Source organism: Budorcas taxicolor, chromosome 5 (assembly GCF_023091745.1).
Source record: "Budorcas taxicolor isolate Tak-1 chromosome 5, Takin1.1, whole genome shotgun sequence".
Lineage (NCBI taxonomy): Eukaryota > Metazoa > Chordata > Mammalia > Artiodactyla > Bovidae > Budorcas > Budorcas taxicolor.
Genome location: NC_068914.1, coordinates 80,261,715 through 80,286,447, shown reverse-complemented (window position 1 = coordinate 80,286,447; position 24,733 = coordinate 80,261,715). Strand labels below are relative to the sequence as shown.

The 24,733-nt window shown below is 38.0% G+C and overlaps 1 protein-coding gene across 1 annotated transcript in view; it reads right to left on the bottom strand.

Moving 5' to 3' along the window:
• Positions 1-24,733, bottom strand: part of NELL2 (neural EGFL like 2) — a 385,297-nt gene that overhangs the window by 279,359 nt on the left and 81,205 nt on the right. Inside the window, exons 4-9 of the mRNA XM_052639941.1 lie at positions 12,051-12,224; positions 11,868-11,964; positions 8,914-8,986; positions 8,661-8,743; positions 7,049-7,177; positions 5,220-5,322 (exon numbers count right to left, since the gene is read on the bottom strand). Of these exons, the coding sequence (XP_052495901.1) occupies positions 5,220-5,322; positions 7,049-7,177; positions 8,661-8,743; positions 8,914-8,986; positions 11,868-11,964; positions 12,051-12,224 (659 nt within the window). The remainder of the gene's footprint in view (positions 1-5,219; positions 5,323-7,048; positions 7,178-8,660; positions 8,744-8,913; positions 8,987-11,867; positions 11,965-12,050; positions 12,225-24,733) is intronic.

Sequence of the window (24,733 nt, the reverse complement as noted above, 5' to 3'; positions counted from 1 at the left end):
CCAACAAACGTCGGTATAGTCAAAGCTATGGTTTTTCCAGTAGTCATGTATGGATGTGAGAGTTGCACTATAATGAAAGCTAAGAGCCGAAGAATCGATGCTTTTGACTGTGGTGTTGGAAAAGACTCTTGAGAGTGCCTTGGACTGCAAGGAGATCCAACCAGTCCATCCTAAAGGAAATCAGTCCTAAATATTCATGGAAGGACTGATGCTGAAGCGGAAGCTCCAATACTTGGGCCACCTGATGCGAAGAACTGACTCATTGGAAAAGACCCTGATGCTGGAAAAGATTGAAGCTGGGAAGAGAGGGGGACAACAGAGGATGAGATGGTTGGATGGTATCACTGACTCGATGGACATGAGTTTTAGTAAGCTCTGGGAGTTGGTGATGGACAGGGAGGCCTGGTGTGCTGCAGTCCATGTGGTCATAAAGAGTTGGACACAACTGAGTGACCGAGCTGAACTGATTATGTATTCAAACTGATTTTATTCAACCAACTAATTATTATAATTTATTCATATAAATATGTCCTCTGAGAAAACACCAATTAAAATAACTATTGCTACAAGCGAGCACCAACCAATTTTGATGGTCACATTCACATTTCCTCTATTTTGTTGCCTTTCTAGAAATGGAGAGGAAATCTGTCTTCCCAGTTGTTTTTTATTAAAACATAGCCTTTTCTGCAAAAGACATTACAACGTTAGTTCTCATTTGTTTCTGGTTCTCTGTATTCATGAACCACCTTGCTGTGAAGCAGTACTCTGTGTTCAAACTTGAATATACAATCCACTGAAATAAAATAAAATGAATGCACAGAATAGCTTAAATTTTTTTCTAAGTTCAATGATTTTAGTAGCTTTCTATTTCATAGAATTGTAATGGATTATTTTCTGATAATTTTTAAATGGGTTGAGATTTTATATACTTTAATTAGTTTCACTTCATCGTATTTCAGATTTAATGTCACCCAAAATATTTATCAATATAAACAGTTACATTTACTGTATAAATGTACAGTTACATTTTCTAGAGCTGCCTTGAATTTGTGTAAATCTTACTATTGATTAGTTGCGAGCCTGTGACTGGAATAAACAGTATGGTGGTGGTGGCTGAAATGGGAGAAGATAAGTGGACAAAGGCAAACTGTGCTTATTTTGTAACTTCACCTAGACTTAGCCAGGACCCTAATGGCCTTTGTATGGTAAGCTTAGCTACCAACTGATGAAGGTAGATCACTGAGATTAATTTGAGCAGATGCTTTTAAAGAGGGAAGTAGGCTGGCAAAGCACAGCACTTTCAGACAGAATTTCTCTGGAACATTTAACTAGAAGTGTGTTCTTGGACAAGTCATGTAATCCCTCTAATTAGGAAGATGGAGACAATGCCTAGTTTATACAGTTGTTATAAAGATCAACTGGGGAGCAAAGTACGTGCCTTCCAACCTGAGGAAGACATGTGACTTTGTTATAGTTATAATTATTCATACATTAAAGCTTGGCATTGGTGCAGTCCTGCCTTTGGATTTCATCCTAACTCCACCATGGTAGCTCAGTTGTAGGGGTATAAAAGTTAAGCTCCTCCTTCCAACACTTTGCTTATGTAGATTCAAATAAGGATCCGTGACAGGCTTGGTTCTCTCTGACTTCTCTCCCAAAATAAAACCTTCCTACTATTCAACAGTATTCATATTTGGATAAAGGGCTAGAGCTGAAGTTACAGGGGAAACATATAGAGCAGGCTACAAACCAGGGCGGCCCAGTGTTGCACAAACAACTTTGGTGAAGCAAGGCTGACAGCATTATATAAAGAAGACCAAACATGACTGGCCACATGTACTGGTGGTGCTCTTTTCAGTCTTGGCAGACTGACATTCAGTGTTAGGTTACATGTTTTACCTTCCAAAGGCTTTAGAAACAATAAATGATTCATCTCTTTAAACTGTTCTCACTACAGAATATATTTTGTTAATTTTATGTCATTAAAGAGGCTATCATTGACTATGCCAAAGCCTTTGACTGTGTGGATCACAATAAACTGTGGAAAATTCTGAAAGAGATGGGAATACCAGACCACCTGACCTGCCTCTTGAGAAACCTGTATGCAGGTCAGGAAGCAACAGTTAGAACTGGACATGGAACAACAGACTGGTTCCAAATAGGAAAAGGAGTACATCAAGGCTGTATATCGTCACCCTGCTCAATGGACATGAGTTTGGGTAAACTCTGGGAGTTGGTGATGGACAGGGAGGCCTGGTGTGCTGCGATTCATGGGGTCACAAGAGTTAAATATGCCTAAGCGACTGAACTGGACTGAAAGAGGCTACTGAGCAAAAGAGTTTTAAAGACTGAATGAGTGCACTGTGGAAGAGGAAGGCTATGGTTGTGTTTTAAAAAGTAAAACACATAGAATTCGTATTCCACTGAAATTAAGTTCTCATAAATTATAACACTGATTCTACTGGGAAAATTAGTATAGGAAAACGATCCTGTTCCCCTCATACATAACTGTAAAATACACACACACAGAACATCGTAGATCTGTATAACCATTGGCTTCTCCTACTTTTAGCACATATGACAACCTGAACTATGTAAACAAGTCAGCTAATTATTATTAAATTTATTTTAAATATTATTTATCCTTATAAAATATTTTTCGCAAATCTTTTCAGGAGAACATTTCCTGAAATGTTTTAGTGACTGTTTTTAAACTTATGCATGTGGATATTGCTTAATTCCATTCATATGAAATGCCCCAAATAGGAAAAGAAAGTAGACTAGTGGTTGCCAGGGAGTGGCAGAAGAGGGAAGTACAGAATGATTCTTACTGGTTAGACTGTATCTTCCTGGCACAATGAAAATGTTCTGGAATTATGTAGTTGTGATAGTTGAACAACCTTATAGACATACTAAAATATACTGGATTGTACACTTTTTTTAAGGATAAATTGTATCATGTATCAATTTACTCAATAGGAAGTTAGGTATTTCTATTTTCTAAACGAAAAAATTTGTGCATATGGAGACACAATCCCAAATTATCTCTAATATTGACCATATGACCTAAATACTTATTTCTCTTATGAAAAAACTCTATGGGTATTCACTAAACATAGTATGCCAGCTCGATACTGGGACACAAATTCTCTATATTCCATGGCACTCATATCACTGAATGTAACCAAAAAGACAGTCACTTAATCCTCATTATTTTTCAGCAGTATGAAATGAAAGACTCAAATTCCAGTGATGCTGTGGTCCTTTCACTGGTCACTCAGTTACAGCTTTCACTATTTTATGTAGGAAATACAACTGATTTCCAATCATTAACACGAAAGTCTGCCAGAAGCACTTTGCATTAATGAATTTAAAAATATTTTACCATTTAATTAAGTCTATCTAACTACATTATTTTGGAGAAGATTTCAAGCATAGTCTGATTTAATAGGCAGCTTACTGTTGGTAACAGAGACAAATGGCAAAATCAGAACTAAAATTTACCACTTCTGACTAATTCATCTGTCATGGTGGTTCATTATTTCATTCAGCCTGTTTCTAATATAATCAATATCACTTAATACAAATCTATCTATACAAATTTTACCTACAAATAGGTAAAAATGTAGAAGTATCAGTGTAAAAGATGAAAGAACAGCAAAAACTGATTCCTGGTACTGCCATGATACCAATATAAAGTCCTATAGAGGACCTTTCTTCTTTCTACCTCCAAGCATCTACAAAGAAAACTACAGAATGTTGGTACAAGCTTTTCATTATTAATACAACCTCAAAGAAGAACTCAGATTATCCCTCACCAGGGAAATTAGCTAGTGACATATATATAACCCTTCCTGGTTCATACACTAGGTTAATACCCTAGGTGACTCGGTTAATACACTCTCATGAAATGGATTGGTTCAAAGTAAAGTCTAACAAAATTAAATATAAATAAGCTCCTGGGGGAATTAAATCAGTGAACTACAAAGTGACTTCCTGATTTTTCTCTAATAACTTGTCACTCTCACCAGAAGGAGCACCCTACATAGGGAAGAGTAAGGTATGGCAATGTCAGCAGAGCAAGGTAAGCATAAAAAACCCTAGAAAAAGTAGCTGCTACTTTTCTCTCCCTCTTCTTTCCTCTTCCTTACTCTTCCTCTCTTTCTATCTTCTGTGTACACACATGTGTAACATTAGATGGCACTTACGAAGTGAGCTTCAATTTGGGATTGAAGTGAGACACAATTTGGGATTGTGTCTCCTGAGCTTCCCTGATGGCTCAGAGAGTAAAGAATCCACCTGCAATGTAGGAGACCCAGGTTCAATCCCTGGGTTGGGAAGATCCCATGGAGAAAGGAATGGCAACCCACTCCAGTATTACTGGCTGGAGAATTCCATGGGCAGAGGAGTCTGGCAGGCTACAGCCCATAGGGTCACAGAGAGTCAGACACAACTGACTGACTAACACTAACTCTACATACCCCTATATATTCTACAAATTTTATGACAACCCAGGTTTCATATGATACTATTTCTTGGCTTTTTTAAAAAGGCTAAATTTTAAATGTTACTTTTAACAAGGACTTGAGGCAACTGTTAAAGTATAAATAATATAGATGCAATGTTTTCTCTTATTAAATAAATTGTATAGAATCCATTCGATGATAGCTATGGATTCAAAGAGCATTTTCAGACATCAGAAGTGAACTGTATACAACAGATGCTGAAAGTCAGGCAGCTTCTTCATTCGGTGGCATGAGCATCTTTTTATGATTAAGACCATGGCCGTCCACACTGGACTATTCTATAATAATGTGTACTTCTGTGATTTGGACATACAGCGAGTTTTGTAAAGGTCATTTGTATCATGGATTTTCTTGGTTATCTTGGCTGAGTGTGGACTATTCTTAACCTAGTTGGGAGGCATTTGCATCAAGCACTGTTAATTAGAGAAATGCCTTCTACTAAGCTGATTACATATCTTTGCTACTAATGTCACTAGACAGAATAGATTCCTCAAAGAAAACTTTTCTTGCTAGAATACAACATTTTTAAGTGGAAAAGAACTACCCAACCAAAATAGAGAAGGGATTCTTCCTATTTTCATCATTTCTAAAAGCTATTTAGCTTACCCAGATTAAACCAATGATGGGTGAATATTTATTAATACAAAGCTTTAGTTTTGCCAAGAAAGTAGTCACCATAAAAGTTATGCTCACATTTGCATTCCTTACAGCACTTGCCGTCCACGTATGCGAGAGCCGACTTGAGGGGGCAGTCAGGATTTGGGCAAATCAGAGTTTCACACTGGATGGTTCCATTCTGAGAAGAAAACAGTATTTTAAAGAATTTTCAAGTTGCAGTTTGGTAGTTTTCAAGTATTTTTAAGTTGTTTCTTAAATATCAAATTCGTCACGTAAAATGTCATAAATATTACTATTCTCTTTGGTAAAACCATAATTTTACAGTAAAATTACAGTAAAATCCATATACAGAGACCCACAGTAACACAAGTTGGGTCATAACACAGGTGGTGGTTGACCCCATCTTCTGCTCAGCAACTAAGCTAGAGGTCTCACCTCCTATTGTGAAGTGAGTGAGGACAGGGGTGGAAGGAAAGGCACCACTGGCAGGGAAACAGCAGGCTGAGAGCCAGACTGGGGTACTCATGTCTCCCCAGGTGACTCACAAAATGACCATCAACAAACAATATTTCTGGAATAGCAGCTGCCATGCTGGAGACCCAGTTTCAGGATGCAAAAATCTTCCTAGAGATATTTTAGCTCAAACAGACCACCACCATGAATGGACGCTGACAATCATCATAAGAGGTACCAACCTAAAGGGTACCTAAGTGAATTTGGTTCCTGAAGATAACCCAGAACTCCGAGGTAGTTTAGTTGCTTTTCTAGTCTTTTCAAAAAACTATGACTTCGCCACACTACATCTTGTATCTTACTCAATTTGACTTGGGGCACCCATTTAACAAGTTGCAAAGGTTTTACTATAGTTGTGAAATGTAATTTTGGTAGAAATATGTTTCTAAATAGAAATCAGACAAAGCCTGCACACGCAATGCATATGAACTGTTATTTCACCACTAACTTTGACCATCTTCACATCATGATGTTCCATGTTTAAGTAAACTAGATGAACTTGGGAAAAATGTTTTAGACTTCTGACTTCTTTATAGCCAACCAGTTTTCACAAATAATTCAAGTGGAGTTTAAAAGTTCAAAACCAAACTCATTTTGAACTTTCCTTTGAAAATGAACTTATATGTTTGAAATAATAATACACTAACCATTCTACCTTCTACCTTAGGACTTCCCTGGTGGCAGACGGTAAAGCGTCTGCCTACAGTGTGGGAGACCAGCTTCGATCACTGGGTCAGGAAGATCCTCTGGAGAAGGAAATGGCAATGCACTCCAGTACTCTTGCCTGGAAAATCCCATGGATGGAGGAGCCTGGTAGGCTACAGTCCATGGTGTTGCAAACAGTCGGACATGACTGAGCGACTAAACTTTCTAACCATTCTACCTAATTAGTGAACAATTAGAGAAATCATATTTATTTAAACTCTATAGTTTACATTCCACTGTATTAGTAAATTTTTAAAGCTTATTTAGACTCCATTATTTATTTATACAGCCAAATCTGGTCACAGTATTTCCTGTTGCATTTCATTTAGTTTTATCAAAATGTGTTAATAAAAACAAGAGGGGAAAATCCCTGGAAAAGTTAAGGATAACAGGATAGAATCCTCTGGGATTCCTTTTACTGACCCAATTTAAATCATTAACTTCACATGTGGACAATAAACTTAAAACTTTATAGCATTCTTAAAACACAATAATCTTTATAAGCTAGAAAGTGTCTTTAATAATGCAATACATGGTTCTTTAGATTTGACTGGGTTTGCTGGCACTTTAGTGTTGTGTTTTGAGGAAATGGGTCTTGAAATTTTCATGATGACATTGGTTTAATACATTTTTAAAGAGTAGGGACGTCTGAGTTCTATTAGTCTGAACTCCAGCAGAAGCCATACCAGGCATGTGCAGTTCTTACAGCCGTCTGTCCACGACTCGAATTCTCGGTAGGTGGTTCCCTTCATGGTGCAAGTCCTTTCACAGTAGCACTGGTCCAATCTATTCATTCGCTGCTCGGCTCGAGACAGCTGCAGTACAAAGGAAGAGGTTTGTATTGCTCAGCATTCCAGCAACACAGAAAGGCAAAACACTCCAACAGGCATCTGACTGCTTTTTAGGTGTATAGCACTAATGATGGCTATGCTCATCATCTATTATAAATATACTTAAGGCTTTAATTTATTTTTTCGTATTTGTTTCCATTATGGTTTATGACAGGATATTGAATATAGTTCCCTGCGCCATACAGTAGGACCTTATTGCTTATCCATTCTGTCTATTATATAATAGTTTGCATCTGCTAATCCCAAACTCCCAACCCATGCCTCCCTCACCCACCTCTGTCTTGGCAACCACAAGTCTGTTCTCAATTTCTGTGAGTCTTTTGCTGTTTCATAGATAAGTTCATTTCTGTCATATTTTAGGTTCCACATATAAGTGAAATCATATGGTATTTGTCTTTCTCTTTCTGATTTACTTTGCTTAGTATGATCATCTCTAGGTTCACCCATGTTGTTGCAAATGACTTAAGCCTTTAATTTAAAGGAAAGGATTTTTCTCCTCTTCTTGTAGTAAATTTGCCTCCTGCCTTTGTGAGTGTGGAAGGGGGTTGGGGGTGGGGGTTCCCTTGTGGCTCAGCTGGTAAAGAATCCTCCTGCAACGCGGGAGACCTGGGTTCGATCCCTGGGTTGGGACGATTCCCTGGAGAAGGTAAAGGGAGCCCACTGCAGTATTCTGGCCTGGAGAATTCCATGGACAGTATAGTCCATGGGGTCGCAAAGAGTTGGATACAGCTGAGTGACTTTCACTTCACTTTTTGTGTTGGGGGAGCAGAGAAAAGTATGCTGTATGATTTATGATAAAACAGAGAAAAGTCTAAGTCAAAATCGCATCATACACAATACAGAGAAGCATTTTCCATTTTTAAAAATGTTTAATTTCATGGCTATGTTTGCTCAAGTGCAAACATAAATATTAGACTTTACATTTGTCAGAAACAAATCATCCATATACAACGTAACTTTTAGGTCATCGGTATCTGCTATGCAACATGACAACAGCCTGGTGAAACTACAGGTAAATTTGACACATGGTTAAGACAGCCAATGATCCTACAATTGTAACACAGTGGTAGAAAGGTTTTGTGGGACCATTTCCCTCACGTAATTCTAGGGTCCATATTCTTTACAATGTCCTCTTGCCTCCTTCCTTGCAGGAAAAAAAAAAAACCTAAATAATAATAAAAACTAAATTAAACAATAAATCCTATTGTAGTAAGCAGTGTAAAAACCAAGTAATCTGCCTCATTCTTGATTTACTGAGTCATTTGTTATACAGATGTCTTGGGTTTGAATATTTATAAACCCCTTCCTTGAGCAGGGATTTTGAGTACACAGTAGGGGATCAGAAAAATCTCAAAGGTGAACAACTGTGGTTATAAAAGAAACTGTAGGAAACCTCAAGGATTTTTGAGCTACACTCCCCCACACTCTATTTCTAAGGAGCTTTTACCTTGGCTGATGTTTTGGCTAAAATGTCCTGCAGTTCCATGATTTTCTGCACAAGTCCGTGAAAGTCATTGCACGTTGGACAGGCTAGAATCACAAACACCGCATCAGTCAAGTTGTATTTATAAGGAGTTCAATCTGGTTAAGTCTATGCTGACAACTAATACATGAGAACTCCAATTGCAAACTGACATTTTGGACAAAATTAAGCAAGAAGCACACTTTTCATTACATAGTGAGAGAACTAATGGACTTACTGCGATTAAGATCTGGGCACTGAGCAATAAATCCTTGGGGCATGACAAGTAATTGCACATCTTGCATTATACCCTGTGTGTGAAAAAATTTTTTAAAGATGTATTACTTTCATCTACCCAAATTATGTTCAATAGTCAAGTTCATGAAGGGAAACATTATAGGTTAGACTCACCCAAGTCCCTGAAAAAAATATTTTGAATACATGGCTTTGACTTCAAACCAAAGGGAAAGAAAAACATCAGGCAAAATAGATGATTGCCATGTACTTTCTTATTGATAATATTTTTAAACCCTTAAAATTAAATGTCAAGATATAATTAAGAGGCAATAGTCATATGTTTGGGGAAGCTATTTTTAGTTAGCTTGAAGAAATGCTTGAAAATGACCTTTAAAAATCAACCTGAAAATCAGTTCAGGTTTCAGCAACAGTAAAACTGATAGCAATTTTAAATTAACTATAATCATCAAGAAGAGAAGAGAAAAACTAAGTCATAAGAACAATGCTTATTTGAGTACTTCTCATTTCTCGGTTGGATCTTTTAAAGTGAATTCTTCAATTTAAAAAGGACAAGACGTTTATTAAACAGCTACAGCAAGAGTGAGTAGTGAGTCCTTGGGAATACAGAAAGTTTAGCATGAAATTTTTTTAAATGCCAACTCGAAATGACATATTTTACACAGAAGTTCACATCACATGTTTCACATCATATGTGAAATTTACATTCATCCTTCCTCATTATGACATAATTAGCTTCCAGTTCACAAGACTCTCAAAGCAACAGCCAAAAGGTAGCGACCTCATCAGATACTCTAGATGTCCCTTTCATTCATCACTCCATTTTCTTCCTTCATCATCTTTATTAATTTTAATTAATATTTCACTTTCTCCCTTTGAAAAATGCAAACAGAATGTTTAATGACAGAAGTGACCAAGACCAGAGTACCAATATATTATTAAGACAATTTTGATGTACCTTACAAAGATTTACCAGTCACATCCTGGCCTATATATCTTCTACACATTTAATCAGATTAATAGCATGGTACAAAAAGAATGTCAGTTTAAATTATAAATATTTAAGTATACTGCATGGCAATTGCTGTATCTGTTGTTTGTTTGGGGTTTGGATTAGGGAAGCAACCTGTATATAACAATCTCCTGTCATCTGAAAGCATCAAAATGAAAGCAAGGCTTCCATATACAGTTTTATGGTTGGTGCAATGCCCAGCTCTAGAGAAGTACACATAACTGATGTGTGAGAAGGTTTCTGAGGCCACAACAGGCTCCAGGGGAAAGACTGCCATGATTAAACAGAAGAGAAACTTGATACCTGGAGCACAAATTTGCTATCCATTCTATGTGGAAAAAGTGGAGAAGGAAATGGCAACCGACTCCAGTATTCTTGCCTGGAGAATCCCTTGGACAGAGGAGGCTGGTGGGCCACACACAGTCCAGAGGGTTGCAAAGAGTCGATTGCAAATGACTGAGTGACTTAGCACACCATGTGGGAAAAGAGCATTGATTTTTCAAGATTTGCAAACACGGGATCAAATCCCCATGACTGAATCTGGACAAGTTACTTAACCTCTCTGAACAGGTTTATGCGTGTGTAAAAGAGATTTTTTAAAAAGGCCCTGCAACAAGACTAAGATTCAATGAAATAACATATTCAAAGCACCTGGTTTCCAGATAACAGTTTAAGTAAGTTTGAAAAACACATTAAAAAAGAAAAAATTATTTATTTATTTCACTGCTTCGGGTGTTGGTTGCTGCATATGGGCTTCTCTCTAGTTGTGGCGCTCGGGCTTGGTTGCCCTACAGCGCACGGGATCTCAGTTCCATGACTAGGGATGGAACCCTGTGTCCCCTGCACTGGAAGACGGGTTCTTAACCCTGGACTACCATAGAAGTCAGGAAAGGTCAAAAGGATACACCACATGTCCCACCTCCTCACTGGAATGCATCTTGGTTGAGTAACACATGTGCCACCAGGAAAGACCCTGAGTCAGAATGATTGGCCAGAAACAACCCTTCAACATAAAACCCAAAACTGTGAGCCATGTGGCAGATTCCCTTATGCTCATGCTCTCTGCCAGGGCACCTCTTCTCAGTAAAGTCTCCTGTGTTGTCAGCAAAAAAAAAAATATTCTTTAATAAAGTAAATAAAAACACCTTTCGAGGTTTACAAATCTTTCTTAGAACACAATTTTCAAGCTACTTGTACCTTCTCTAACTAGAAATCCGTAAGTTAGACACATCACTTATCATCTTCTAATAAATAACTTTTGTATGATAGGTAGTGTCAGAATCACTGGAGGAAAATGAGCTATGAGCTAGTAGTCAAGCAATTTCTGGACCTTATTTCCTCATCCTTAAAATACAGAGTTATGGGATGTCCATTAGATCCTGTGATGCAATTCTATGGAGTATATCTCTAAATATGCAACAAGAAAAAGATATCAATTATAACTGCTTTCTAGCTTTAACAGATTTGTGCATATATTATTATATGTATTCCTTTCTCATTTTTAGAAGTACAAGGAGATTATGAATAATGAATATTGAAAAGTTTTAAACCTCTGTTATTAACATCCTTATGAAAGTATCATCAAAGGTTATATTTCAAAAGTGGAGAGTTTATTTGTATATTAACATTTTAGATTTTTATTACTTTGAATGCCTAATTTCAAGAATACATTAACTGCCCTGATTGAGCCTTGAGAGACTAATCATCTCTGTCATATCTAAAGCTCAAATTCATTAAGAAAAAAAATAGAATAGAGTTGACCAGCTAAATAAAACATCAGTGTTAAAAAAATAAGACAGAAATAGACACCAGTAGGAAAAACACTATACAAATCTATTTATTTTGCTTACACCATAAAAAGCAAGACTCATTAGAAGCTCATTAGAAAGCATTTGTATTTACATTTTATATTCATCAAAATATACCTTAAAATATCCATGTGCATTATTTCTCTGTCCCAGCCAAAATGAAGTGCCCAGGGGCAAGTCCGTGGAAGGCTTTTCCACAACTCTTTCATATATTCTACAAAAAAACATTAGATAAGTAATATGTATTAACCGTCACTTCTTAGACTCTTCTGTTTCCTGAACTGAGAACACTTCACTTACTTATTACAGTCGACATGTAAAATCAAGTGGGAGGCACTGATGGCTAAAGAGAGCTTGTGCCACTTATCATCAGCCAAAATGTAAGGAAACACTTCTGTGTGAGGGTGGTGGCTGCCGGAGCGGTAGTGAAGTCTGACTTCATTCCGATGGCCACTGCTTTCCAGTTCCAGGTACCTGCACAGAGAAGAATTACATGAGGCCCATTGAAAACAAAGTTCAAAAAAGATGGACGTGACTTCTGTCTCCAGAAAGATGGGATAGACAAACTTTTCCTATTCCTCCCAGTAAGTACAACTAAACAGTATATCACAAAACACGCAATAAGAAGAATCTGAGAGATGGGGAAAAAAAAAAAAAAAACCACACACACACACTAGGGAACTCAGGGCCCAAGTAACAACAGAGTGGTCAGTGTACTGGGTATTCTTTTTGCCTCTCAGTCTTGGAACTGAAGAAATCAGTAACTTGAAAATAACAATGGATGTGGACAAAACAATTCCTCCCAAAAGCCTACTTGTGTTAGCTAAAATACCATAAAAGGAGAAGCCCGTAAAGAGAAACATTTTAAGAGAACAACCACTCTATTCCAGCCAAGCATCACAGGAAAAGCTGTGACTCCATCCCAAACATGTCAGCAAAGGCTAAGCACTAGATTTCTAGTCTTTTGAGGTAGGAATCATGTGAGCAACACCTCTGCCAGAGTGGTGTCAGCAAAAGCCAAGGAGAGAGAGCCAAGAATTTAAACCCTATCAGCCAAGGTTAACAAGATGAACCATGGCATCAGTGGACACCATGTTCCAGCCCTAGTAACAAAGCATACTGCCCTCTCAGAGGAGGCCTAGTGGGAATCTGAACTTTCACCATCACCCAGCAGTAATGCAGCATCCTTACCACAGTATCTGGTGGAGACCATGGGGAGAGGTGGAGATTCCACTCCCCCATCCAGAAATCATAAAAGTACTGCCTCAACTGTCAACCGAACGCAAGTAGGGAACCTGGATTTCTAATTCCACCTGGAAGTAACAAGATGACACCCACTCAGCCTCTGCCAGAGTACTGTCAGAGAAAACCTGATAAAACATGGAGCTTAAATGAGATCCAAGTCTCAGAACATTATACAAAAATAACCAGGTTTCAATCCAAGTTTGGAAATATGATACAGAAATATCCAGGCTTCAATCAAAAATCAATGTCATACCTAGATTCAGAAAGATCTCAAATATAATGAAAAAAGACAATCAATGGATATCAACACCACAAGATGATAGAGATGTTAAAATAATTGACAAAGGTTTTAAATAAGCATTGATAAAAAAAGAGCAACTACAAACATTTCAATACACTTGAAACAAATGAAAAAAGATGAAGAAGCCCAGCAAAGAAATAGAAGGATCAAACAAAGAACCAAAGAACATTTTAAAACTGAAAAAATACAATAACTGAAACAAAAAGCTCAAAAGATGGGCTAAACAGCAAAAATGGAGGGGATCAAAAAAGAATCAGGTAACTAGAAGATAGAACAAAAATTATCCAATCTGAACAGTAGAGAGAAAATAGATTGAAAAAAAAGGAACAGTCTCAGAGACCTGGGAGACTAAAACAAAAGCTCTAACATTTTTATAATCAGAGTCCATAAAAGAGGAGAAAGAAGGTGAAATTGAAAAGTACTTGAAGAAATTATGGCTGAAAACTCTCCACATTTGGTAACAGATATAAACTCACAGATTCAAGAACCTGTGCAAAACCCAAACAAGATAAACTCAAAGAAATACGGATCATAACTAAACTTCTGAAAACTAAACATAAAGAAAAAAACACTGAAATTAGTGAGAAAAAAAACTGAAAATTATGTATATATATAAAAAAAAAAGAATGGTCATGAATTCCCTAAAATAAACAATGAAAGCCAGAAGGAAGCGGCAAAATATTATTCATGTGAAGAAAAAAAACTATTAGCCTAGAATCATATACCCAACAAAATTATCTTTCAGAAATGAAGAAGAAATCAAGGCATTCTCAAATTAAGAAAGAATAGGATAATTGAATCAACTTTCAAACATATGCATGTTATGTTTAAAGTGCCTAATGTGCATCCAAGAGGACATGCAGGGAGGACAGCTAGATCCACAAGTCTGAGATGAAGACAGGTTCATATGGAGACAGGAAGTGGGAGTCATAGACATATTAACTATATTGAAAGCCACGAAAGCACTGGGGTTACCTAGGGAATTATAATAGGTTAACGAGGAGAAGGGGACGACAGAGGATGAGATGGCTGGACAGCATCACTGACTCGATGGACGTGAGTCTGAGTGAACTCCAGCAGTTGGTGATGGACAGGGAGGCCTGGTGTGCTGCGATTCATGGGGTTGCAAAGAGTTGGACACGACTGAGCGACTGAACCGAACTGAACTGAATGACACATTAACATTTTGAGGAAGAACTAGCAAAGGAAACCAAAGGCTGGTGCGAGTACAGAAGAAAAAAAGTGAGAGTCCTGTCACTGTCACTAAAAATCCAATAAAATACCAACTATCCATCGGTTGCAAAGAGTTGGACATGACTGGATGAGTGAACAACCACAACATACACTAGTAGGGGAATCCATCCATATTCTGGAACATTATACCACCCTCTGAAAGAATGGAATTCTAACATGAACAAGGCCATAGTTAATTATTAATCGTATTAATAAAAGCTCTATAGGATCTCATTTAGTTTAATAAAACTGTGTGTATATGGAGAAAAAAAAATCCAGAAAGATATATGCCAAAATGTTAACAGTAGTTACCTCAGGGGAGTACAATTTGGGGGAAAGGATGTGAAGAATCTCTCAAATATTTTTATAACCCTGAAGTTTCTCCTTCTTCTATAATGTAATACTTACTTACACACATATATAGTTAAATTCTATGTTAAGATAAAAAATTAAGTATTCAAGTATATAAAATACGTGTAGAAATTATTAAGGATAAATAAAACACCAACTTGTTTGGTTTTTGATACAGAAGAAACCAGAGAGTCCTTTCTATCTTGTTATTTGGAAACAAGTATTCATTATTTAATCAACTCAACTAGCGAATTCTATAATGATAGGTAGGTGTTTGCATTTTAAAAGAAAATAACATCAGCAAACACATGGTCCTATTGTTATATACCTTCTGTTTTACCACATAGAGGCAAGAAGTCTACCACTGCTGTTGGTCTGGTCTCCTCCTCTAGAAACTACTTGCACCTGTATTGAATTCCTAAACTTCAGACAGTAAAATTATCCTTAATGGCAGAGGCTGACACTGTGCTCCACAAACAAGAACAACCCTTAAGAAATTAAATATTTTACCAAAACTTACATTTTTATCTGCATCACACACTCAAGTTTTTTAATGAAACAGATATACAATACACACAAAAAATATAGTGAAGATAAAAATAAATAATGATATGAAACATAAGTGTGTCTGGCATGTGGTGGGTATTTAATAAATGTTATTAATTTTCAAAACTGCACCTGTCCTCCATTCGGTAGCATCTAAGTGGGAAGCCCTACTCCCCACTCCCACCGCCTCAGCAGATCAGTGTGGTTAAACACACAAATCCTAAAGCCTGACCTCCAGCTCATCTCCTGGTTGGAGAAAGCAATGGCACCCCACTCCAGTAATCTTGCCTGGAAAATCTCAAGGATGGAGGAGCCTGGAAGGCTACAGTCCATGGGGTCATTGAGGGTCTGACACGACTGAGTGACTTCACTTTCACTTTTTACTTTCAGGCATTGGAGAAGGCAATGGAAACCCACTCCAGAGTTCTTGCCTGGAGAATCCCAGGGACGGGGGAGCCTGGTGGGCTGCCGTCTATGGGGTCGCACAGAGTCGGACACGACTGAAGTGACTTAGCAGTAGCAGCAGCAGCCCTCCTGGCAACAGTAAGCTATTCCATCTCTCTGTGCCTCATCTAGTTACTCAGCTAGAAAACAAGGATACTGACTGCACTTGTCTCAAAGGACTTCCATGAGGACTGTGATGAAACAATTTAAGAAATCACTCAGAACACTACTCAGCACACACAAAACACATTGGTTATGTTTTTCATTTCAAAAAGTAATCAGCCTCCAATTAAATCAATTTTTAAAAAGTAAAGGTCAAATCCTCCCTCTTCCTCCCTGTGGTACAGCCAGGGACAGTCCTATGACACATCCTAGCAATCTGACACTCTTCCTTGGGACTGGGATTCTGGATGAAGCACAGCGAGGAAGAGAGGGAGGAGAGACTCCTGCATTGCAGTAGGACACAGCATCCCAATCGCTACATTAAGGTCACTGCACCTTGCTTCCTGTTTGCTGGCCTGCCAGGGTACCTTTGCTTATTGCCTGCTCCAAATTCTGGCACCTCAGCTTCCCCTCAGTTCTGTAAACTGCCCTCCCTACCCACCACCTCCAAAGTCACCTTACAAGCAAGAACTTCTACTAGTGTATTATAACTGTGGCATGGGGAAAATGCATAATTGGAATAAAATGTATTAACATTTTTAATAGCAACTGAGTGCTAGAATTATGTATGATTTTTAACTTTCTTTGTATTATGTTTTATTTTCCCTCTTACATTTAATGAGCATTTACTGCCTTACATTAAAATCACATTTTAAATTCTAAGAAGATAATTTGTCAAATTTCAACATACCATGTCTCCCTGATTTGTCATTCATAATTTGGAGAGGTAACTAAAATCAGAAATAAAGTTCACCCTTTATAATAATTTATGCCCTTGTTAATCAAATATCCTTTGCAATGGCAGAAATATAAACTAAGATTAGGCTATGGAGAAATAGGCAACAGAGGCAGGACATCATTCATTTTATGAATCTCCTTCATAACTCAAGATCAAAGGATAAAAATAAGGTCATGTCTCAACTGATAAAGGGGTTACACACAACATGAAATGAGAATTCTTTTGCCGCCTTAAATTAAAACCTAAATAGAAAAATGATCAGGTCATCTCAATACATTAAGCTACAACTCAGTTGTAAATTAGTTACCTGAAGAAAAGCCACAAACACTTCTAGTGTGAACTATATTATTAGTGTGGTTCATGAATGGTACAATTGCAAAGGACTGAGGTGCACAGGATTTGGAACTGAAAACCCAGCTCCACCTCTCACGACTACCCATGACCTGACCACTCACCACCTCATTTCCCTCATCTGTAAAATAAAGATTCAGTGGCATAATCCATATAAAGAGTGGCATCAAAAACAAAGAAATCAACAAAAGAAAACTATTTTTATTATCCCTCAATAGTCCCAATTAGGCATCATTTATAAAGTCTAGCCTTTTATAACGAATTCTGTAAATAACAAGCAATTTGAATACATTTTTAAATATTTTATTGAGACAAAATTCTCTAACATAAAATTCAGCTTGAAAGCATACAATTTTTAATTGAAAAAATGCAGAAATCAGATAAAAAACAGTTTTCACTCTCACAGAAACTGAGTTGACAGTACTGGTATTATGGGGGCCTCTAAGGACTTCCCTAGTGGCTCAGCGGTAAAGAAGCTGCCTGCAAAGCAGGAGACGTGGGTTCGATCCCTGCATCAGGAAGATCCCCTGGAGTAGGAAATGGCAACCCACTCCAGTATTCTTGCCTGGAAAATCCCATGGAGAGAGAAGGCCAGTGGGCTACAGTCAATTGGGTTGCAAAAGAGTTGGATAAAACTTAGAGATAAACCAACAACAACATCTAAATTTAACTCAAATAGTCCGTCCGTGAGATTTTCCAGGCAAGAGTACTGGAATGGGGTGCCATTGCCTTCTCCAACTTAAATAGTATAACCAGTAAAAATGATACATGGAGTCTAGTGGTACAGCCAAAATTGTTTTAAATTAGGCAGCTGTGTTCATTTATCAGAACGAAAAAGGCAATTTCACCTCACCTCTCCCAATGATTCCCTCAATCATAGTGAGTGAAATGGAAGAGTTGGGAGTAAAATGTGTACCTTTTGACATCCTTCATTAGAATCATGTTGGTTCTATTTTTGTTAGTTTTTAATGGTATTTGGTCATCCGCAAGGCAGTATAATCCAGCAAAGACTTCAGAGTCTAAATCTTGTCTCCATAGTTCACACTAAACAAGTAAAAAATCTCCAACCCTCAGTTTCCTTCCCTATCAGTAAGGGGTCATAAGAGTTGTGGTTTTATATGGTCATTTTGAAAATGAAATAAGGTATAAGCATTTCATTTACACAGATCCTGAAAAAGCACTCCATATATGTCATGATTATGACTTATATTTGCTCAAACTACCGCACGATTGCATTCATCTCACATGCTAGTAAAGCAATGCTCAAAATTCTCCAAGCCAGGCTTCAGCAATACATGAGCCGTGAATTTCCAGATGCTCAAGCTCGTTTAGAAAAGGCTGAGGAACCAGAGATCAAATTGCCAACATTCGCTGGATCATCGAAAAAGCAAGAGAGTTCCAGAAAAACATCTATTTCTGACTAAAAACATCTATTTCTAAACTTCTGTTTATTGACTATGCCAAAGCCTTTGACTGTGTGGATCACAAGAAACTGTGGAAAATTCTGAAAGAGATGGGAATACCAGAGCACCTGACCTACCTCTTGAGAAATCTGTATGCAGGTCAGGAAGCACCAGTTAGAACTGGGCATGGAACAACAGACTGGTTCCAAATAGGAAAAGGAATATGTCAAGGCTGTATATTGTCACCCTGCTTATTTAACTTCTATGCAGAGTACATCGTGAGAAATGCTGGGCTGGAAGAAACACAAGCTGGAATCAAGATTGCCGGGAGAAATAGCAATAACCTCAGATATGCAGATGACACCACCCTTATGGCAGAAAGTGAAGAGGAACTAAAAAGCCTCTTGATGAAAGTGAAAGAGGAGAGTGAAAAAGTTGGCTTAAAGCTCAACATTCAGAAAACGAAGATCATGGCATCTGGTCCCATCACTTCATGGGAAATAGATGGGGAAACAGTGGAAACAGTGTCAGATTTTATATTTTTGGCTCCAAAATCACTGTAGATGGTGACTGCAGCCATGAAATTGAAAGACGCTTACTCCTTGGAAGAAAAGTGATGACCAACCTAGATAGTATATTCAAAAGCAGAGACATTACTTTGCTGACTAAGGTCCGTCTAGTCAAGGCTATGGTTTTTCCTGTGGTCATGTACGGATGTGAGAGTTGGACTGTGAAAAAGGCTGAGCACCGAAGAATTGATGCTTTTGAACTGTGGTGTTGGAGAAGACTCTTGAGAGTCCCTTAGACTGCAAGGAGATCCAACCAGTCCATTCTGAAGATCAGCCTTGGGATTTCTTTGGAGGGAATGATGCTGAAGCTGAAACTCCAGTACTTTGGCCACCTCATGGGAAAAGTTGACTCATTGGAAAAGACTCTGATGCTGGGAGGGATTGGGGGCAGGAGGAGAAGAGTACGACAGAGGATGAGATGGCTGGGTGGCATCACTGACTCGATGGACGTGAGTCTGAGTGAACTCCGGGAGTTGGTGATGGACAGGGAGGCCTGGTGTGCTGCGATTCATGGGGTCGCAAAGAGTCGGACACGACTGAGCGACTGAACTGAACCGAACTGATGACATATTTAGGCATGTTATCTAAACATCAGCAAATTTTCAGGGCTGAATTTAACTTAAATATGAATATCAGACAAAAAAATTTGATGAGAATCTAGCCAAATAACGGTATCTGAATTTCATCTATGATATTCCCATCTGGGTCATCCAATTTTTTTGAATTCACCCAGTGATCAATAATTCATCACTTCTTAAGGCCAATCATGTCATTTTTATAAAATAAAGACCTTCCTTATATTGAAACACAAAGGGAAGATCGTTTTTAAACTAAGATTTATTCATTCATTTATTTCAGCAAATATTTACTATGGACACTGAGAATATGGCAATGAATAAGGCCAAATAACACTGAGGCTTGAAGATTCTCAATAATAAACACAGTATTAGCTTAAAATTAAGTTTAGCTATTTCAAAACTAAAAATAATACTACTATAAAAGTCCTGCTGCAAGAAGAGTGATGTAGCTAGATCCAAGAGGGTAACAAAGCTACCTTATGAATAATATAGCTAGAAGTCAAAATTATGTCACCGGGGAAAGTGCAGTAGCAAATGGAATTGATTCATGATTGAAGCCCTGGCATCAAACATGATGGCTTGAATAAAAACCTCTCCATATTAGTACCCCACAGAACTGAGTTTACAATAAAATAAAAGAGAAAATGGCCATGCATGAAATGGGGGTAATTTGTTACTACTAATGATGAGAGGAGCATGACACAAAAAAAATGCTAGGGAACAACACTTTGAGTTATAATTCTGGATGGGAGGAGAATTTTGTGGCATCATATGTATTTTGTAAGAATCACTTCGATAAAGATCTTATACAAGGATAGAGAAAGAATAGATATGATAAAGCACTGATAATAAGTGGGTACTCAGTTCAGAGCACAGGTGTCTACAAAAATCACAGAGTTGAACAGTTGCTGGATAAAGGGTAATGACTGAATGCTAGGCCCTCTCAAAACCTCCATTCACTCAGTTGTGAGTGAGACCAAGCCAGTGGAAATTAGTGAAATCCTGGAGAGAAAGGGTTCAAAGAAGGGGCAAACTCAAAAAAGATGAGTCTTCCCCACTTTATCGAGAATGAACTCAGGAACACACTGTTGCAAGGTTGAGGAAGATCAACTGGGAAACATGGACTGCTTTGATGATCTAAAAATGCACACATGCAAGTGTGTCAAAAATTTGGCTTACACATTTTACAAAGGGTTCACAATCCCGCGAGGTCCATTCATGGACTCCAAGCTGAGAATATGGTTACTTGTGAAAGATTTGAAAACCTGATTCTATATATGTATACAACTTTCATGATATAAAATAACTGTTTATACAAAAATTCAGAAAATACACAAAATGCAAAGAAAATTAAGATTTCTAATGGTCTTTCTGGCAAGAGATGACCAATATTAATATTTTTGTGTGTATCTTTTGTAGTCTTTGTGTCTTAACCACACTGTGAACATCTTTCCAAGTCAATAAAGTCACATCCTCTTGAATAAAACCATGGTATTTCATAGTATAGCTGTGCCATGATCTATTTAATATCCAATTTACAATTACAGTTTCCAGCTTTTCACTCTTAAAAATATTTCAATACATGTTTCTTTGTAAACCTGCACAGTTATTACAAATGAAATTGCTGATTCAAATGGCATACACATTTAAAAGGGATTTGTTATATTCATTCACCACTTATTCATTTATTCATCCAACAAATATTTTCTGAATGCCTGTTTGTCCTAGGCTCTGTTCTAGGCCCTGAGGAAACACAAGTGAACCAAAGAGATAAAGGATGAGATGTATGGAGAAAGTAACAAGAAAATTTACAGTACCATATGTAAATAGATAAACAATGGGAATTTGCTGTATGACTCCGGGAACTCAAACAGGGGCTCTGTGACAATCTAGAAGGTTGAGATGGGGAGGGAGATGGAAGGGAGATTTGGGAGGGATGGGCATAGGTGTACCTATGGCTGATTCTTGTTGATGTATGACAGAAAACCACAAAATTCTGTAAAGCTAATGTCTTTCAATTAAAACAATCAAGTGAAAAAAAAAAAAAGAAAGAAAGGGAAAGTTACCAAGGGAAAAAAAAATACTAGTCCTCATTACATTTATATTAAAACAAATTAAATTAACAGAATATACCAAATAAGTAGGCTGCATGGTGATAAAATCTATGAAGAAAATTAAAGTAGAAGAGGATAAGGAGAATGGTAAGATGATATTTTAAATATGATGTTCAAGCAAAGCCTCATTGAAAAAGTGACATCTAGTAAAACCCTGAAGAAGAATGGTGACCTGAGGCAGGAGCCTGCCTGGCAAATTCAAGGAATGTCACTGACGCCTGTGTGGCTAGAGGGGAAAGAGGCAGAGTCAAAGTAATACAAAATTAGATCAAAAAGGCATAGATCTCAGAGAGGCAGACCATTTAGGGCCTTAGAGTCTAATAAATAAGTTTACCTAGCATAGAGAGAAAACCATAAGAGGTTTTTTTATTTTTTTAAGAGAGCTTTTTTTAATATATTTATTTATTTATTTTTTTTAAATTTATTTTATTTTATTTTTCTAATTTTAAAATCTTTAATTCTTACATGTGTTCCCAAACATGAACCCCCCTCCCACCTCCCTCCCCATAACATCTCTGTGGGTCATCCCCATGCACCAGCCCCAAGCATGCTGTATCCTGCGTCAGACATAGACTAGCGATTCAATTCTTACATGATAGTATACATGATAGAATGCCATTCTCCCATATCATCCCACCCTCTCCCTCTCCCTCTGAGTCCAAAAGTCTGTTATAGACAGCTGCGTCTTTTTTCCTGTCTTGCATACAGGGTCATCATTGCCATCTTTCTAAATTCCATATATATGTGTTAGTATACTGTATTGGTGTTTTTCTTTCTGGCTTACTTCACTCTGTATAATCGGCTCCAGTTTCGTCCATCTCATCAGAACTGATTCAAATGAATTCTTTTTAACGGCTGAGTAATACTCCATTGTGTATATGTACCACAGCTTTCTTATCCATTCATCTGCTGAGGGACATCTAGGTTGTTTCCATGTCCTGGCTATTATAATCAGTGCTGCGATGAACATTGGGGTACATGTGTCTCTTTCAATTCTGGTTTCCTCGGTGTATATGCCCAGCAGTGGGATTGCTGGGTCATAAGGGAGTTCTATTTGCAATTTTTTAAGGCCAAAGAACTAAATAGACATTTCTCCAAAGAAGACATACGGATGGCTAACAAACACATGAAAAGATGCTCAACATCACTCATTATTAGAGAAATGCAAATCAAAACCACAATGAGGTACCACTTCACACCAGTCAGAATGGCTGCGATCCAAAAATCTGCAAGCAATAAATGCTGGAGAGGGTGTGGAGAAAAGGGAACCCTCCTACACTGTTGGTGGGAATGCAAACTAGTAATATATTTATTTTTAATTGATTGATGATTGCTTTACAATATTAGTTTGATTTCTGGAGAGGTTTTTTTTAATTGATTTTAATGTAATCAGTTTGGCTGCAGTGTCTAGAACAAACTATGTGGATGGTGGGAGGCCACAAGGGTTAAGTCAAGGGTACCTTGGCCCAGGGAAGGTGGTGAAAATGATGAAAAGATTTTCTTAGGATTAAATGTGCAGTATGAGAGAAATCAAGAAACACCTCCAAGTTTGTAGCCTGAACAACTAGAAGAAAGAAGCTACCATTTACTGGGATGGAGAACACTGAATGAAGAGTAAGTTTAAGCAAGAAGATAACAAGTTTGACTTCTGACATGGCACAGCTTGATACTCCAACTTATCCAAGTGAAGATGCAGGTCAGTTCAGTTCAGTCGCTCAGTCGTGTCCGACTCTTTGCGACCCCATGAATCGCAGCACGCCAGGCCTCCCTGTCCATCACCATCTCCCAGAGTTCACTCAGACTCACGTCCATTGAGTCAGTGATGCCATCCAGCCATCTCATCCTCGGTTGTCCCCTTCTCCTCCTGCCCCCAATCCCTCCCAGCATCAGAGTCTTTTCCAATGAGTCAACTCTTTGCATGAGGTGACCAAAGTACTGGAGTTTCAGCTTTAGCACCATTCCTTCCAAAGAAATCCCAGGGTTGATCTCCTTCAGAATGGACTGGTTGGATCTCCTTGCAGTCCAAGGGACTCTCAAGAGTCTTCTCCAACACCACAGTTCAAAAGCATCAATTCTTCGGCGCTCAGCCTTCTTCTCAGTCCAACTCTCACATCCGTACATGACCACAGGAAAAACCATAGCCTTGACTAGACAGACCTTAGTCAGCAAAGTAATGTCTCTGCTTTTGAATATACTATCTAGGTTGGTCATCACTTTTCTTCCAAGGAGTAAGCGTCTTTCAATTTCATGGCTGCAATCACCATCTGCAGTGATTTTGGAGCCCCCCCAAAAAAAGTCTGACACTGTTTCCACTGTTTCCACATCTATTTCCCATGAAGTGATGGGACCAGATGCCATGATCTTCGTTTTCTGAATGTTGAGCTTTAAGCCAACTTTTTCACTCTCCTCTTTCACTTTCATCAAGAGGCTTTTTAGTTCCTCTTCACTTTCTGCCATAAGGATGGTGTCATCTGCATATCTGAGGTTACTGATAGTTCTCTCGGCAATCTTGATTCCAGCTTGTGTTTCTTCCAGCCCAGCATTTCTCACGATGTACTCTGCATAGAAGTTAAATAAGCAGGGTGACAATAGACAGCCTTGACGTACTCCTTTTCCTATTTGGAACCAGTCTATTGTTCCATGTCCAGTTCTGACTGTTGCTTCCTGACCTGCATATAGGTTTCTCAAGAGGCAGGTCAGGTGCTCTGGTATTCCCATCTCTTTCAGAATTTTCCAGTTTATTGTGATGCACATAGTTAAAGGCTTTGGCATAGTCAAGAAAGCAGAAATAGATGTTTTTCTGGAACTCTCTTGCTTTTTCGATGATCCAGCAGATGTTAGCAATTTGATGTCTGGTTCCTCAACCATTTCTAAAACGAGCTTGAGCATCTGGAAGTTCACGGTTCACGTATTGCTGAAGCCTGGCTTGGAGAATTTTGAGCATTAC